Here is a 17,730-nt window from a genome sequence, read left to right as displayed (position 1 = left end):
CTAGAGATGGAGTATCCAAGGAATCTTTAGCTCCCTTCGATTCTCTTCTGCCTTGATCATCTCTATTTGTAGCTTTTCGAGTGATGTTGCATTTTCTTTGTTATTTTGTATTTTGACCATCTCGGTCTCCTTTTTTAAATAAAATTGGCTACCATTTAAAAAAAAAAAGAAACTTCCCTCTAGAAGGCCAAGGAGGGAAAACCCACAACTCAAAATGATTTGAGATGTGCCAAGGGAGAACCTAACTACCGAAGAGACCAAAATGCAATGTTTCCAGAAAGTAATGTTTCCAACTGTCGAGCTAAGATCATTAGGAACATGTTAGAGAGGAATGCGTCAGAGATCTAGGAGATTCCTCTGTTTATGCTGCTACATTGATATAACTCTCTATGAAGGAAATAAGATGAAGTTATAATTATTTAATCATTTTCAGTCACCTATTAGTTCATAAAAAAAGTGTCTACTCTGAGGGTACATAATTTATTAACCAAGGTTTTATTCACTAACCCTTGTTCTGGTGGTTGGCGAGTTATTTAGTATCATTGTTTTTTTAATTATTCTCTATGTAGGGTCATCCTTTCAAGTGTTCATATTTAGCCAGTGGTTGGATTGTGGTCATCTTAGCTTGGTTAGTTTTGGATACTTTAAAATTTTAATAGAACTCACTAGCATATCTATCTAATATGGTTTTTACTTTGATTAACGCTAGCTATCCTCAATGCATTCAGACTTCAACCCTCAGATCAATTGAAACTTGGAAATTCTCAATGTCATAACCTTAAGGTCATGGGTTCAATCCCTGCTCATCTATCAGAGGAAAGAACTTTATTTTCCTTTTGGGAGTAAATTTCACTCAATCACTCGTGTCTTAGTGTTTCAAGATTTATTTTCGGTGATAAACTAGAGACAAGTTCACTTAACAATTTCCTTGATCGACATGGCTTTGGTGCTTGTAAGTTTGATTATCAAGTTTAAGTCGAACGGTCAAAGATATTTGATACTTGGAATTTTAGTTTAGTGCCTTCTTTAATGATTAGTTGGTCTACCAGTTGATACATCTCATTGTTGTCTCCCATTAAAATTTACTTTATATAGCAATGTGCTGGGCATTCTCATAGTATCTGTGTTTATGGTGTTCAAATGGTTAAGAATTATTTAATTTACTTGCTTCTTAAGGTTTTAACACGGCTATCCTGTTTTTATTTATGTACTTGTAATCATGGATTTAAATTTCGGTCCGATTTTTTTTTTTTTTCATTTCGGTCTTGTTGGCCTGAATTTTTACAATTTCGGTCCAAATTTCGGCCAAAATCCGAAATTTTAAGATTTCGGACACAACCAAAATCTGAAATTTTGGATTTCGGCCAAAATTTAAAACAATGCTTATAATCGTATATTTAGGCTCATTTTGTTGTATGCTAGCTTTTAAGCAATTTGATATTTGAAAGTTCTCACTTTATTAAGTTCAATTCTCATCTTGTAGGTTATTCTGTTCCGGTTCATGTTGAAAGTCTTTGTTCTTTTGCAACTATTTGTTCCTCGTTTGCATCTCTGACAAAGGGTGGCTTAAGTACCTGCAGCCACATGCAGCTCCTTCTTACATTTCCTTCACTACTCATCCCACTTTCAAATCACAACCAGGTTTTCATATTTGTCTCTTTAGTTTTTCAAATATGCCTTTAGAGATTTCTGTATGTTCATTTATTTAGGAAGAAGTCCATTGTTTAATTTGATTTCCTTTTTGGAGATCCATGTGAAATTGGCTATTTTTTCTTCCTTCTAAGCTTTGGCTATGTGCACTTGCTATTTTATTTATGTAGAATATATTCAGTTCTTGTGGCTGATGTATTTTCTTTTGGCTTAGGATATACGGATGGCTGCAATGGATTGCATTGAAGGGCTTTACAATCTAATGCACCATGTTGATATTTCTAGTGTAAAAAATGGTATATTCTGCCGATGAATAGTTTTGTTTTTGTTCCTGTTCTTAATGGATATCATCATCTTCTAAGTTCTAATATACTAAAATAACAGGGAGTGAATGCGTCGTTGTTCGTAACATTTGTACACCTGACTTTGGAGATTTTTTGGGGTTAATGCTTCACGAAAAGAATCTGATTTCTTCAGATGTGAATTTCCTTCCATCATATTTGACATCTGTGCTTGGCTCTTCTTCTCATAGCCTTTTAGTGCCTCAAAATATTCATAAAAGGTAATCTTCATCGTACTTTGTGTTCTAGTGTTTGTTTTGGGGATTATCATTATTTTTAGAAAAATCCAACAGTTACTTTCATTTATTGAATCCAGAAATAGGAGGCTTCATTTGCCTCTCTTTTGTTTTTGTCCTCCATGTTTTATTTCTATTTTTTAATCTAGCACCTTCCTCAGTTGCTTCACAAGGGGATTGAGTAATTTCATGTCTTTAAAGTTATTATGTTCCTGCTCATTGTGTATTTGTAAAGGATTTTTTTTCTACGCCCTTTTGGAAAGGTAGCCAACAGAACCATTTATTTATAAATATGAAATGCGACTTGAATTGTATTTTTTGTTGTTATTGAAAATATAGAATCTGGTGTTTCTGATTACTCTTCACCTAGAGCCTTCCATTCCAAGAAAGAATATTGGATCTCCCAAGTGTGTACTATTGTTTCCACTAATGAGCTTAGAGATCATCAATGTTTGGTGTATTTCTCCGCCATTCTTAGAAAACATAATATTTCTTGTGGTGGTTTATTTTGACAATATTTAATCGATCTCAGTCTTTGTTGGCTTATGGTGCTGGCAAATCTAACTCAGTTTTATTTTCAGGTTGGAACAGCATACAAAGGAAGCCATGTTGCATTTCATTTTGAGCACTTCTGTCAACTTTTCTGCATATGGGAAGGTATCCACCCCATAACCCATTAGCTTTTCTTATTTTTCTATGGTTATTCTGAGTGCCAATAGTCATCACGGCTATTGTACTAACACACATCTTGCCTTCTGCAGTTGTTTCTCCTTTTTTCTGGTTTTTAATTTTAAATGCTGTGTGCCTGATTTTTCAAAAAAAAATAAAAAATGCTGTGTGCCTGATATTGCTTCTATATTGTGAATTCATGTGTGCTAAGTTTCTGATTCTCTTCCCTCAGCACAATTTTCATACTAGAATTTTTCCAACAGAAACTTAAACATTTTTTTGAAGAAGGATATGAGTTCAATTTTTTTCTTTTGTAGCTTATGGTCCTGGCACTGCTCAAAGGAATTGGTAATGCCATTATTAATTTAGAAGAAGTGAAGTTATTGCTTTTCGAACTTTTGAACAGACGGAGCCAATACCATTTTGGGCATGATAGATCATTTGAGAAATTGTCACGGATTGAAATTGAGACATTATGCTTGCTTTTGGAGGTGACTATTGAAATCCACTTATCCAAAATATTATTTTAGCATAAGTTTTATTCCTTGACTCCTTTACTTTCGAATAAAATGTGGCTTCATTATGTGTCTGTAGAGTTGTGCTTCCTTTCCAAGTTCATCACCGACAGGAGATGTTATTGTAGATTATCTCTCTAAAGCTTTACAGGTAGCATCTAGTAGCTAATTTTATTGTTTCTTTTATTTTGTGCCTCTAATAATATGCTATGTTTTTTTTTCTGCCTCCTTTCACTTTGTTGTACTTTTTTCTTCTGATTCCTTTTTTTTCTTTTGGATTAATCATACTTTTCAGGTGGATAATGCATTGTCAGAAGACCCTGCTGTCATACAGCCATGTGTCACCGTCCTTCAAAACCTGACCTGTCCCTTTTATGATAATTTGAAGACTGAAGTACAGGTCACTTCATATCACACTAGATGAACTTGGCACGATAGTGTCTTCTTTGAAATTTAGAAGAGCTATGGCTAATCATTAGGTTGTAGAAGTCGTCGTATATGATAACCTTAGGCAATCTTCTTGTTTCTTTGTTTTCTTTTTGTTATGTTAAATCTAGTTGGAGGCATGTCTTTTCTTGCTAAGGCTCCCTCCCCCTCCTTATTTGCATATCTTTTGCTTTGGGTATTTTAGCTTGGTTGCCTCAATCTACTATTTAGAGGGCGAGCCTTGGCGCAACGGTAAGGTTGTTGCTCCATTGTGACCTGGTGGTTACGGGTTCGAGTCATGGAAACAAACTCTCTGCAAAGTATGGGTAAGGCTGCGTACATCTAGCCCTCCCCAGACCTCGCAATGGCGGGAGCCTCGTGCACTGGGCCGCCCTTTTTGCCTCAATCTACTATTTGTAATAGATATGCATTTGCATCTCATCGATTCTCCTGTCTAGTTGGATACAAACTCTTCCCTCGATGGATTCGAGTTTTCTGTTTTAAATCTGCTGATAGTTATCACCATGGTTTGAAATTTCAACCGAAATTTCGGATTTCGGTCAACACCGACACCAAAATGACCGAAATCCGAAATTTCCAAAAAGTACAAAATTTCGGTAATTTTGGCGAAATTTCAAAAGAAATATTTTTTTTTATTCCTTTACAAAATTTCAGCCGAAATTACCGAAATTTTGGCCCCCAAAACTGACATTTCGCCTGTCTTTACCCAATTTCGACCGAAATTTCGGGATTTCGGCTGAAATTTCGGTTTTGCCTAGGTCCGAAATATATGCCGAAACTGAAATTTCAAACCATGGTTATCACATACTGATGATTGGTCTAACATTTACAAATCCATATCTTTGGTCTCATCAGATGGTATCTAGTATTGATACTCACTACCGTATTGATTGATATGTGAATCTTACGTTTGATAAGTCTAACATTTACCCTTGGCAACAAATCTTGTATTAAAACATACTTCAGTTAGCTGTTAGAACTTATTCAAGAACATAATTTTATATGAGCGGAATTGGACACCCTCCAAGGTGGAAGCACAACCTTGATTGGGTGTAACTTGAAGCATGGTGGTTACTTTTTCATCTAATATATATTGCACTGTATTTTATATTAGTAACTTGTGATCTATAATGCCCATTACTCTAATATCTCATTTACCGATGTCTGTGCTAACAATAATGTATCATAATGCTGTAGCGAAAATTCTATATAAAAACCCCTGGCATAATATGATGCATACTGAGGAAGAGAAACTAATAAATGTTTTCATTCTTTTGAATTTATTTATTTTTAAGGGCCAAGATGCCCCCACTATACTTGTAAAAAAACAGAAAACTATTATTTCTACTGTTATTTTCATTCTACTGTTATTATTGTTATTATAAATATAAGTATTTTTGGCTAAATAATTATGATTGTTATATTTATAATTCTTATTATAAATATAAGTCGTTTTGGCTAAACATTGCCAATTATTATACTAAATGAAAATCTTCAAGAGTAATTATGTAACATTTAAGTAAATTATATAAAAATATAATACACACACACACACACAAATGTTTTTGTATCTATCTATCTATCCCTCTCTCTCTCTCTCTCTCTATATATATATATATATATAGAGGAAAATGATTGTGAGCTTGAAGCTCATATTGCTTATATGAGCTTGAGGGCCCAAACACATGGGTCCCACATTTTTTGTGGTGATCCAAACCATTCATTTACAAGACCCCATCATAGATAGGGTGTGTACAAAAAATCAGTTCCATTGGATCATCCTAACCCCTCCAAAGCGCAGGGAAAAAATGGGGGCAAACGGTGTCTGTCCATTTTGCCCTCCACTTTTGGATGGGTTAGGATGATCCTATGGAGCAGATTTTTTGTACACATCCTATCTATGTAAGGGCCTTTCAAATGAATGCTTTGGATCATCCTAACAATGTGGGGCCACATGTGTTTGGGCCTCAAGCTCATATAAGTTATATGAGCTTCAAGCTCACAATCATATTCCTCATATATATATATAGCAACAGCCTAAAGATATAGTATTTTCACAAATTGTCACCATTGACATTCAACAGGTATCTATTTTTATGGGAACAAAATGCCACCGTGTGTACAAAATTACACCAAAAGCTTTGAAAGCACTATATAAAATTATGCCACCGTGTGTACAAAAGTTATCTTCGACTTGAATAAAAAACTACAACTAAAATTTAAGAAGTGTAACTTTAATTTTAAACCTAGCACAACCTGCTTATTTACTTGCTGAGTTACTGGCAGTCCACTAATATTTAAAGTTGCTTTTTGATAATTGTATTTCTTAATAAATAAGTATCATTGGATTTGTCCTCTCCAAACATCTCTCTCTCTCTCTCTCTGTTTTTTTTTTTAAATTGCCAATTTATTATAATATGGTTGGGACAAGGTGTCCCCCCCTCCCGAGATTACAAATAGGATCATAGTCCTTAGTCCCAGTAGGGTTTACAAAAAAGATACAACCAATATTTCTTCCCTTTAGGGTTTACAAAAAAGATACAACCAATATTTCTTCCCTTTGGGATCCTGCCTTTGCTAGGCTATCGGCTGCCTCGTTCGTCGATCTCCTACGATGCTCAATCCTAGGATCCAAGAGTCTTATCAAGTCCAGTACTTCCGCTATCAAGATCAGTTCCTGCAATTTCGAAGGTCCCCTTGAGGAACCCGAAGCCCATGCTAGTGCGTTAGTGGAATCTCCCTCAACAATTAATGGACGCTGATTGTTCTCGTATGCCCACCTCAAACCGAAAAGAAGTGCCCTGATTTCAGCTTCATCTGCATCGCAAATTCCTGCCGGTCCGGAGAAAGTCATAACTGTGGATTCTATATTATTTCTATTAATTCCCCCAATAGCAGCCATTCCTGGATTGCCAAGAGAGCCGCCATCAAAATTGAGTTTCAACCATCCATTTGGCGGTGCCACCCAAGCACCCATTTTGGTTTGGGCTTCATTTTGATTGCTTTGTCCCATATAACTGACCACCAATTCCTTATGAGATCTCCCATCCCATAAGGGATTCGCCTCTTAACCTTAGCCCATGAGACTATTTCTACCTTAATATCCGTTGCAAGGTGCCCGAATGTTTTGCTTTTCTCCTCAAAGATCGGTCTATTTCGTTCTTTCCATATATTCCAGGTTATAACATAGGGGAAGGTCGACCATAATTCCCTACCTGTTTCACTGAAAGGTCCCCCTCTGCCAACTAAGAAGGGAACTCATTGAGGCAGGAGTGACCCAAGACATTCCGAAAGCTCCAATCGCCCTTAACCACAATTGATATGAATATGGGCAATGCAACATAAAATGAACCAATGTTTCCTCATTTTTCTGACAGAGGATGCACATGCTTGCTAGACTGAAATGTCTTTTCTTCAAGCGGTCACACGTGTTAATTTTCTCATGTACCAGCGTCCATCCAAAGGCCACCACTCGGGGGTGCTGAAGATTTCCATATGCGCCTTATTGTTGTTGGTTGGCCATCATTTAAGATCACAAAGAAGGATTTTGCCGTAAATTCACCTTTGGGTTCCGGAATCCATACCCTCTCATCGTCCCCATAAATTGAACAGTATGTCGACTCTAGTAGAGTTAGAATCCTTTGAATATCCTGTATTTCCAGTTCTTTAAGATCCCGACGTAAACGTATATCGCAGAAACCTCTGCCCCTCTGCCCACTTCTCTACGAGATAGTCTGATACCGTAGCTTCTAGTCTTGTCGCAATTTTGAATAACAGTGGGAATTCCGCACTCAGTAGAGTTTTGCCGCACAAAACATCTAGCCAGAATCTCACCTCCGTGCCATTGCCAACTTTGTAACGTATTCTCGTTCAAATTCTTCCTTAGCCGAACAGGGAGACTTCCATGCTCCTGAGCCCTTCCCTGCTGGCGGTCTCTCTCTCTCTCTCTCTCTCTCTCTCTCTCTCTCTATGGTTACATAATTGGGAAATTGAGAAAGTGTTCACACAATTAATTGACAAATTTTAACCATATGTTACTTTGTCTATGGCGTACAAATAGTATTCTGTTTGTGTGATTAATGAATTCTTATGCTCAATTTCATTGCTTGTAGTGGATTTCATGGATCATTTTATGCTTTTAGTTCATCTTTTCCCGTGACTGTCGAATGTTGCAATACCAGCTTTTGATGTGACATTGAATTGGTTTTCAGTTACTGAGAATGGATTTCGCTTGTCATCCTTGTGGTCAAATTTTTACATGGATATTGTCACACTAATGCCCTCAACAAGTTGTATATTGGGGTGCCATTGTGATTAGTGTAATTGTTTGCCACACGTTTTCTTTCTTGTTAGTTGCATCCACTCCTCTTTAGTGGGTTTAGACTTTCCTTACTGTGAATACGATTCCAGAGCATTTGTCCTATGACATGGTCATAGCATGCATGTTATTAAATTGAAGTGACAATTATGAATTTTGGGTTCATTTCTTGATTTCTTGATTCTGTTTAATTGTTTGGGTTTTCACATAATTTATTGTCTTTTACCAGGATGAACTAGTTCAAGACCTTCTTATATTATTTCGAAATGATAATGGCGCTATACAAAATGCAGCCAGAGAAGCTCTTCTGCAAATAAATGTTTGTCTCTCCCTCTTCTATATCAAAATTTATGGTTTCCATTATAATTTATATCGTGTAACCTAGATAAGAACCTATTGGGTACTATCTATGGCGCCAAAGATGTGTACGTTCATTAAGGCTAGTTGTGCTAGTGCAAAAAAGGTTGGTGTGATACACACACACACACACACACACTTTCATTAAAGCTCTTATTATGTACTTATTCTTATTGTTGGAGTAAAATAAATCAGTTCATCTTCCTAAACTAAAATACTTGTTTTAAAGGTCACATTCCATTTGAAGTTGACAACATGAATTTCTTTGTTTTTGTGTGCTACTGTTTCATTTTTTACCTGCCATTCATACTGTATGTGTGTGGTTGGCCTGAAACTTAGATTATGATTGAAATAAGAGTGAGGAACGCCCGCTATGGTTGTTATGAAACCTGGTTTGCATTCTTTGGAAAATGATATAGTAAATCCATTTTGGCCTGATTCTTTCCATTTTGTTTTGTCTACATATTTAATTCACGGGGCAAATGAGAAGAGTGAAAGACATGAATTGCATCCCTTTCTTATTATCTGTGTTTTTTATGGGCATAAATGCATATTTAATTACTCATGTGAATTGCTTAACCAATAAGTCATACATGTAATCCGATGTTTATAGAAGCCATATTTTTAGTTACTCATGTGCCACTAAACTGCTTAATTTTAAGTTCTCTACATAAATGCATACATTGAAAGAAATCACTACATCCTATGTTTATGTTTTGATCATGTAAATATTGAAGAACATACTGAAGAAAAAAGTCCCACACAATAAGTTCGACATGGTGGAGACGGTGGAACCTTCTGGATATTAATATATGGCCATGTTAAGAGTCCTTTGAAATGTTGTTGCCGCAATTAGCTGGTTGACCTTTGGGAGAAGTTAAATTCATCTGAACCGATAACCAAGAGGACTGTATGATGACTTACTTAGATGGGTTCTCACGGGGGTGGCTGGTCTATTGCCATGTGTGTTTCTAAGGCTACTCCTTAGAGCACTACTAGGTCATGTTCTATTGTACAAATCAACCAAAACCAGAAAATGATAGATATATATTGAATATTAGTAGTACTAAAATGCCCATAATCGGTTGTTTGGTTCAAGCGTGCGTGCGCCCGCGTGCGTGCGTGCGTGCAGAATACTTAGCAGTGCTATCAAACTTTTAGTATTTGCATATGTATATATTCATTTGTTATGCAAGACTAAAAATATTTTGATGGCTCCAAAAAGCCTTAAATGAGTAACATAAAGTGAAGAGTATTTCAATCAAATGGATTGTTAAATTAATCATGTTAGAAAAAATAGAGCCAAGGTAGCAAATTTTTGAAAGTCACAAGGAGGAAAGAGATATAGCAGTAAATATCTTAATTCTTAACGTTCAGAAGCTTCTAAGATGAAATAAATATTTACTTTTGTTAAATCTATCTCCTGTCCCATCAACATCCCTGTCAATGTTGTCTCCCGCTCTCCCTCGTCTACTTCAAATACGTTCTTGAAGTCTGGCAAGACAAGCATGAGAGCTTCTGACATTTTCTTATTTATTACTAGTTGAAAGCTATCTTTCGCTTCCTTGGGCTACTAAAATGTCGCTTTCTTCATGCAATCAGTTATTTGAATCACTGTGTGCTGAAATTCCGAATAATCGGCAGTAGGATGTTTCTAGTTCCAACCCATGCAAACATCACACCTCATGGATTGTGGATGGAGTCGGCTAGTTTAGAATCGCTTTCTCCTTTTCCTAGTCAAACAAATTTCCTTTTGAAGATACCATGTTGCTGTCCGCAACAAATTTCACGTGTCTAAAATAAAATTTCAATGTCAACAGTAGCCTAGAAACACCACCTTCTCTGTAACAAAGCTGCATTTCCTTTGGCATATAAATACTCCCTTAACAAAATATTTAAGACATCTCAAAGGTCCTGCTGTGATCCTCAACACTGCTTCTATAAACAAGAATGCCGTCAAAATAAATTACACACCTTCTGATGATTGACCCAAGTATGTGATTAATGACACATGACTGAGCTTGGATTAGTGGACAAACCAAATGGCATGACCAACGCCCATAAACATCTTGCTTGGTCTTGAAGGCTATTTTCCACTCATCCCCACGCCTGTGCAAATTTGATGATCGTTACTCTTCGAAGTCTATTTTGGAAAAAAAACTTTCTTCCCCACTAACATGTCTTTATAGCATCAAGACGAGGTATGGGGAAGCTATACCCAACCGTTTTATTTTATTTATGGCCTACTGTCGCCACATGGATGCCAATAACCATTTTTTGGGGTGTGAGTAGCGATCGAACTGCACATGGGCTCTTACTCTTTCTTACAAAGCTCTTCTCCTACAATTCCATAACCCGATGGTTTAATTCATCGTGTTCCATCGGGCTCATTCTATATTAGGTACACATGAACCAGGAATGAAATCGATAAAGTGTTGGCTAGCCTCATAGGTGGTAATCTTCGAGGGAGATGATTTGGAAACACATTTGCAGTCTCAATAATCACTCGATGCCCTTTGGAATTAAAGGGGCATCAATTTCTTCTTTACCCTCTAGGGCATAGATGTCCACACTCTTCCGCTTCATCCGCAAAGTTGGCTTTGGAAATAAAAATCGGTGCCTTCCCCTAGATTATGCTTAAACTCAACTTTCTCGCTCATAGTTCCCAAGGTAATTTTGAAATTATCTTTCCAAAAGGGATATGTGTTCTTCTACCATGGTGAACCAAATACCTATCATACTACCATGGTCATCCCAATAGTATGTGGTATGCTTCCAATACATTATCGTGATATCTATTCCCAATAGAAAATAAAACCAGGCATCGTTGTGAAACTGCTATCTCTTACCGTTCTCGAACCGTGACATCGTATAAGGTCGTGGATGCTTCTCGGTCTTCAAAATGTGCTTGTCAATAGATTTGTGACAGAATACGTTTTCGCAACTCCAACTTTGATGGTCATCTTGCATACCTTATCTCCAATGATACAAGCGGTATGGCAGGTGATAATCCTTAGCCAATTCTTAGCTTTGCTCGTTCAGATATATCAAACGTTTTCAGATAACAAGAGTTTCTCCCTTAAGTGCACGAAGTGAGTGCGGAGGTGAGGAAGAGTGGGGTCAAGAAGAGTTTGAGGTTGGGAGCGTCTTGGGAGTGTTTATGTAATGTCTTCTTTATATGTTTTTCAATATGCAAGTAGATAGAAAAAATAGTAATTTCTAACCATCTTCACTTTTATCTTTCAAATTTTAAGTACGTCAAAAAGTAGTAATTTCTAACCATCTTTATTTCTGTGCCCCCTTTCCTCGTGCCTTCTGAAGATGCCTTTGTGCTTTGCTCCATTGAAGTACTTTGAAGAGTTGGAGGAGTTTGATACAAGGAAGTTGGTGATAGTGGGACTGGTGGTGTAATAGGAGCATGTTGGAAGCCCCATGGGAGCGGTTCCCATCTCTTTGGGAGCACCCTGCGAGCAATTCCCATCCTAAGGAGCGCCGAATCGCGGTTCTGGCATGGGAGTGACACCCATGAGGAAGGTTCTTGCTTCTAAGGTTTCTCCATGATCACCATATAAGGCATTGCCTTCTTGATCATCATCGGGAAGCTTATCATAGGTTGGTTTCTCCCAATCTTTCCCACAGTCTAGTTCCTTATCTTCAATCAGCAGCTGTTTCCCCTTATCTAAACAATTCTTTGACACCCTTTGAAAGTATGAAGATTTGTGTCTTGGTTTCCCTCACTTGAAGCATTGAACTCCAGAGCGGGACTCTGGTGGTGTGGTTGGACCAGATGCATTAAATATCTGTCTCGATGATGCGTTAGAACATCTTACAGCCCCAAATTGATCATTACGCTGCCCTTTTTCTCAGTCAATGGATATTATGTCTTGTACTCCTTGATCCCATTTTGTATTGCCACATAGCCGGCTGTTCGAAACAATTCCATTCTTAAAGGTACAGCTAGCTTGCTGTTTCTCTATGACCGGTGCTCGTTGGTAGGCCTCGTAAACTGACCAGAATGGGTTTACGTACAAAACATCTTGGATACTAGGTCGTAAGGCACCCGTGAATCATGCAATCAGCTGGTCATCACTTTTAACATGTTTCTTCTAGACTCCAATATATGAAACTCCTTATAATCGTCCTCGGAACTATTTCCTTGTCGCAAACTACATAGATGTTGATATATTGTCTGAACATAATTATGTGGAAGAAAGCTTTCCCCGTCTTCGGAACTATTTCCTTGTCGCAAACTACGTAGGTGTTGATATATTGTCTGAACGTAATTATGTGGAAGAAAGCTTTCCCTTAACTTCTTCATCTTCTCTTAGTCATTGGTTTTTGCCTTTCATCTTCTTTCCCGGCACAACTTCAACTTTTCCCACCAAGTTGAGGTGCTTCTTATCAATCGAATGGTTATAATCTTCACTTTATTTTCACCAAAGTTTTAAATTTTGGTCTCGGTTTCGATTTTGGTTGCCTTAGAAATAGAAACATTTCGGTTTCACATGGAAATTTCAGTGGAAATCATGTAAAATAACGAAATGTATGAAAACATATGCAAATGATAGAATTTTAATATGAAACTTCAAGAAATGCTAGAATAAGCACAAATACAGACACTCATCTATAATGGTTTTACAACTTCGAATGTCTAGTGACATTCTTTGTGCCACATATCCGATAATTCATTATATACCACATTTCACATGTAATCCATATGAATATTTATACATAATGCATACACCACATTTCACATGCAATTCATATAAATATAATTATGTAATACTTACAAATATAGTATACTACTAATACACTTCTGGTTTTGGTTTTAGTGTTGATTTTGGTTTCAATAAGCATTATGGTTTTGGTATCTGTTTCGATTTGATTGAAACAGAAATATTTCGGTCGTTTTGTGTTGGTTTTGGTGGAATTTAAAACCTTACTTTTCGCCAAGAATCACCTTATAATTAAAAATCCCCTCTCTAGTTCTTAACCAATCAATGAATTACTCGACCTGAAGGCTTCCTTTGAATTCTGGAATCTCGATTTTCTAATTTTTCCCCGTTTTCTATCTTCACACACAATCGTCTCCCTAGGATTTGCATGATTGTGGAATGGGTTCCACGTGAACTCATCCAATTCAAAAGTTCATCTTCTTGAATTATTCTCTAGTTCCGCCATTTGTTGGGTCGATAACTCAACTTGTCTCTTCAGCTGGTCCATCTAATCTCCTTTGCCCAGTGGAGGATCGATTGATGGTGCTGCTGCTCGACATCCCATCTTGGAGGCATGATCACGAACTGGAAAAAATTCCTAATTGAACTTGCTCTAATACCAACATGATGATGGCTATTGGTAAAGATTCTGTATTTGATGTCTATATGATCGGATGATCAATCATCTTCCAACTAAGCGACAATGAAAACAAGTAACACCAGTCGAGCAAAATTTAGAGGAGAAATGAGTAGATTAACTAGGGTTGGCAAAACCCTAGAACAGCAATAATGGACTGGAAAGGGCCAAGTTGTGCCTCCCAAGTTGTTTGATATTTCTCTTCAGAAAAAAATATCATTGCAACTCTTCTTAAAATGCATATACTCCCCTCCTAAAAGATGTAGCTCTAATGTGTGGCCACTTATTGAAATCAATCGACAACCCAAATGCCTGAGATCTATTTATGAACTTATTTTGACTGCATGCAGAGATCTGCTATCTTTGTTGTTCCATACTGGGGATAGGCTGCAATTTTTGTGGTTGCATGTTTATAGACCCCCTTGATGTGTAAATTTCCTGTCTCAAGGGAGAATGATGATCCTAACTTATATTGTTAGTAGATGTCCAGTGCTTACACAAACACTAGAATTGGAATCGTTATTCTGTTTACCGGGGGGGGGGGGGGGGGGGGGGGGTTGGAATTGGATTGGAATGTGATAGCTATATTAATTCCCGATTCCCGCAATCCAAATACACCCTAAGGGAATAAAGGGACTTAACTATAGCTCTAATGTGGGGCCACTTATTGAAATCAATCGACAACTCAAATGCCTGAGATCTATTTACAAACTTATTTTGACTGCACACAGAGATCTGCAATCTTTGTTGTTCCATACTGGGGATAGGCTGCAATTTTTGTGGTTGTATGTTTATAGACCCCGTTGTTGTGTAAATTTCCTGTCTAAAGGGAGAATAATGATTCTAACACATATTGTTAGTAGATGTTGCTGGCTATATTGGAACCTACATGCTTCGACATATGTTGTGCATATGCTTTGAGGTTATAATGTGTGTAAGCTTCTTTTTTCTTAGTGTAAGTGGCCTAGCTGTACCTTTTGTGCTTGACACAATTCCTTATTTCCCTTGCGTACTTCTTTTTATTCTTAAACTAGGTTTCTTTGCCACTTTGAGTTCTTATAATGTCCACATGTTAATCAACCTCTGTTTTAACCCTATGGGTTATTGTTCCAAGTTGAACCAAGTTTGTGTAAGTTATGGTACAGATCACTGACGTCTCTACAATCATTCTTGAAAAGAAAAATGGTTATTGTACGAAGTTGAACCAAGTGTGTGTAAGTTATGGTACAGATCACTGATGTCTCTACAAACATGCTTGAAAAGAAAAATGGTACAGAGGTTTCTCAAAGTTCAAATGGATAGAATATAGGGAACAAACGCCTCCCTACCATCATTGCTTCTCCAGACCGGTTTCTCCCATGGTTTTAAATTTCGGTTTCAGTTTTGGTCATCAGCGAAACCGAAATGTGTTTCGGTTTCGGTACGAAATTTTGCTCAAAATCGAAATCACGACCGAAATTCAGTTAAGATTCTTCACCACTGGTTTTTCTTTTTATTTTTAGTTGTTTTCTTAGAAATATCTTAAAGGAATCTCGCTGTTCTTCTCTTTTCTGCGTGTGAAATTGATTTTTATCAAGGTTTCTGTCGACATTTCGACATAAATTTTGCTTCTTCTTTTTGTTTTTATCTGAAAAGGTGTATGTTTTGAATGTTTCGACCGAAACATTAACGAAATCCCAAAATATCGAGTGAAATCTTGAAATTTCTGGCGAAATTTGGTGTTTTCCAAATCCAAATGGATTTTGTTTTGGTAGCAGCCAAAATCGAAATATTCAAGCACCTAATGTGCATACATTGGCAAACATTTTATGCCAACTCCAATGCTGCTTGGGAGAAAATGCTACTCTAGAAATCACGACTTTTATGAACTACTTCCATGTTTTTGGAATTGGAAGTTTTTGCTGATCTTCAGCGGGTATTTTGTCCCTCCAACTTGGTTAATTTGGGACGCGAACCTTCTATTTTTTCGTATGTATATGACGATATTCAACATGTGGTGCCCCATGAAACTTGAATTCTTCTAATTAAATTTAAATGTTTCTTCAAAATGCTTTGGCTTACAATAATGAATGGTCTCTCTTTTGTTAAATTGGCAATTAGTCTTGGAGTGCTTTCTAGGAGGAACCCTCCTTTTCCATATTAGTGACTACTTGTTTAAAGCATATGAGGTGTCATCCTTTTTTTGGTGGTAGTTTCTTGAGGGCGAAAGTTTTATGACTAAGAACTGAATAGATGATCCTCGATTAATTATTTGATATTACATGGTTTACTTTTAATAATGTGTTTTTGTTATCATAAGGAGACTTACAGTTATGCCTTTGAGTGTTGCAGGTTAGTTGCTTTACTGTGAGCAGGCTTCTTGATTTAATTCTTGCTCAAGAAGGTTGGCGAATTGGTTCCTTGAATAAAACAAAGAGGAAAAAACCAACAAAGAGTCAACGTTTTGGCCTACGTAATTGTTTATTTAGTAAAGGGGAGGGCACACTCTCTTTTCTCTGCTCTCTGCTTGATTTTTTACTACTGAAGAAAGATATGAAAAGCAGGTTTGTCTCAAGTAATAAATCCAAAAGTGCCTGTGTCTAAAATAGCTAGGCTTTTAAGTTTATGTATATGCCTTTTAGATTAAGAATATTATTGTGTAGTGTCATAACCCTATTTCATCACTTGGTTTTATTCTCAGACAAGCTTGATCTATTTTGAATTCACAGGGACTGTCTAATAGAGCCTCTATTTAGGCTTCTTGGATTTTTTTTCAAAGGTGACTGGGTTCTTGCACTTGTTAACCAAGATGAACAACAAACCGAAAATTCATCTGATATTGCTGAAACTGTCAGTGGGTTGGTGGCCTATATTCAGCAAACAATATTGTTAATCCTTGAAGACATCTGTGCTTCACTCTTATCTGATCTTCATGTGAAGGTATAGGTTTTTTTTTTTTTTTTTTTAAAAGTTAAAATACCAGTTTGCAAAGACACAAACCCACATGTTTATGTATGTATGTAATCTGAACGGTGGGTCTTCTGTTTGCAGGATGACATACTTAATAAAATTAATGTGAATCTGTTGGTTGAGTGTGCTCGTACTACAAAGGATGTAATGACTCGCAATTATGTGTTATTGTTGTTAACTTCTGTTGCAAAAGTTATTCCTGACCGGGTTTTAGAGCATGTCATTGACATCTTTACTGTGATTGGGGAGTCAGCCATAACACAGGTTGGTCATCATTTTTACAGACTTCTCCATATGTACTAAGTTATTTGCATGACTGACATTGGATTACTCAAAAACAACTAGACTCAGAAAAAATAAGTCAAGAGTGACATTCATTCTCAACGTGTTGCTAAAAAATAAAATTGCATTGAGTTTTCCACTTTTATGTCTATCAATTTAAGTCTATTCTAATTATCACATTTTCTTTATCTGTGTCCTAGAGTGACAGTCATTCTCAACGTGTGTTTGAGGGCCTGATATCGACAATAATCCCATTCTGGCTATCTACGACAGAAAATACAGAAAAACTCCTTCAGGTATTGAAACCGTTATTAATTAGCCCCGCCCTAAAATGCGGTGGGGATACCCTATGTCATAAAAAAAAAATAGCAATCGCTATGAATAATGGGATAAACAGCAAGCATCTTCTCTCAAGCTTCTGAGTGAACTTATTATTGTTATTCCTCTGAGTCTTCTGCCAATTGTCTGGATGCTGTTTTCAGATCTTTATAGATGTATTTCCTGAAGTTTCTGAGCACAGAAGGCTGACTCTCATGGTTTACCTTTTAAGGTATTATTGATATAATTTATAATTTTTTGTAAAAGTAGTTCCTTCTCTGCACACTAATATGCTG

General features: G+C 36.8%; 1 protein-coding gene across 2 annotated transcripts in view; it reads left to right on the top strand.

The window, feature by feature from the left end:
* The window catches only part of LOC143853512 (ARM repeat superfamily protein), a 52,240-nt gene that overhangs the window by 24,802 nt on the left and 9,708 nt on the right, over window positions 1-17,730 (top strand). For both annotated transcript variants that reach the window (XM_077363307.1, XM_077363306.1), the window contains exons 21-33: window positions 1,484-1,641; window positions 1,865-1,946; window positions 2,035-2,212; window positions 2,809-2,884; window positions 3,214-3,387; window positions 3,491-3,562; window positions 3,707-3,811; window positions 8,406-8,495; window positions 16,217-16,428; window positions 16,594-16,804; window positions 16,916-17,098; window positions 17,317-17,412; window positions 17,599-17,666. In XM_077363307.1, the coding sequence (XP_077219422.1) occupies window positions 1,484-1,641; window positions 1,865-1,946; window positions 2,035-2,212; window positions 2,809-2,884; window positions 3,214-3,387; window positions 3,491-3,562; window positions 3,707-3,811; window positions 8,406-8,495; window positions 16,217-16,428; window positions 16,594-16,804; window positions 16,916-17,098; window positions 17,317-17,412; window positions 17,599-17,666 (1,705 nt within the window). The remainder of the gene's footprint in view (window positions 1-1,483; window positions 1,642-1,864; window positions 1,947-2,034; window positions 2,213-2,808; window positions 2,885-3,213; window positions 3,388-3,490; window positions 3,563-3,706; window positions 3,812-8,405; window positions 8,496-16,216; window positions 16,429-16,593; window positions 16,805-16,915; window positions 17,099-17,316; window positions 17,413-17,598; window positions 17,667-17,730) is intronic.

This window comes from Tasmannia lanceolata, unplaced genomic scaffold (assembly GCF_043159265.1).
Source record: "Tasmannia lanceolata isolate RefF3 unplaced genomic scaffold, GAP_Taslan_0.1 ptg000019l, whole genome shotgun sequence".
NCBI lineage: Eukaryota > Viridiplantae > Streptophyta > Magnoliopsida > Canellales > Winteraceae > Tasmannia > Tasmannia lanceolata.
Note: the sequence above shows the minus strand (reverse complement) of the source record. Positions and strands in the feature narration are given on the sequence as shown.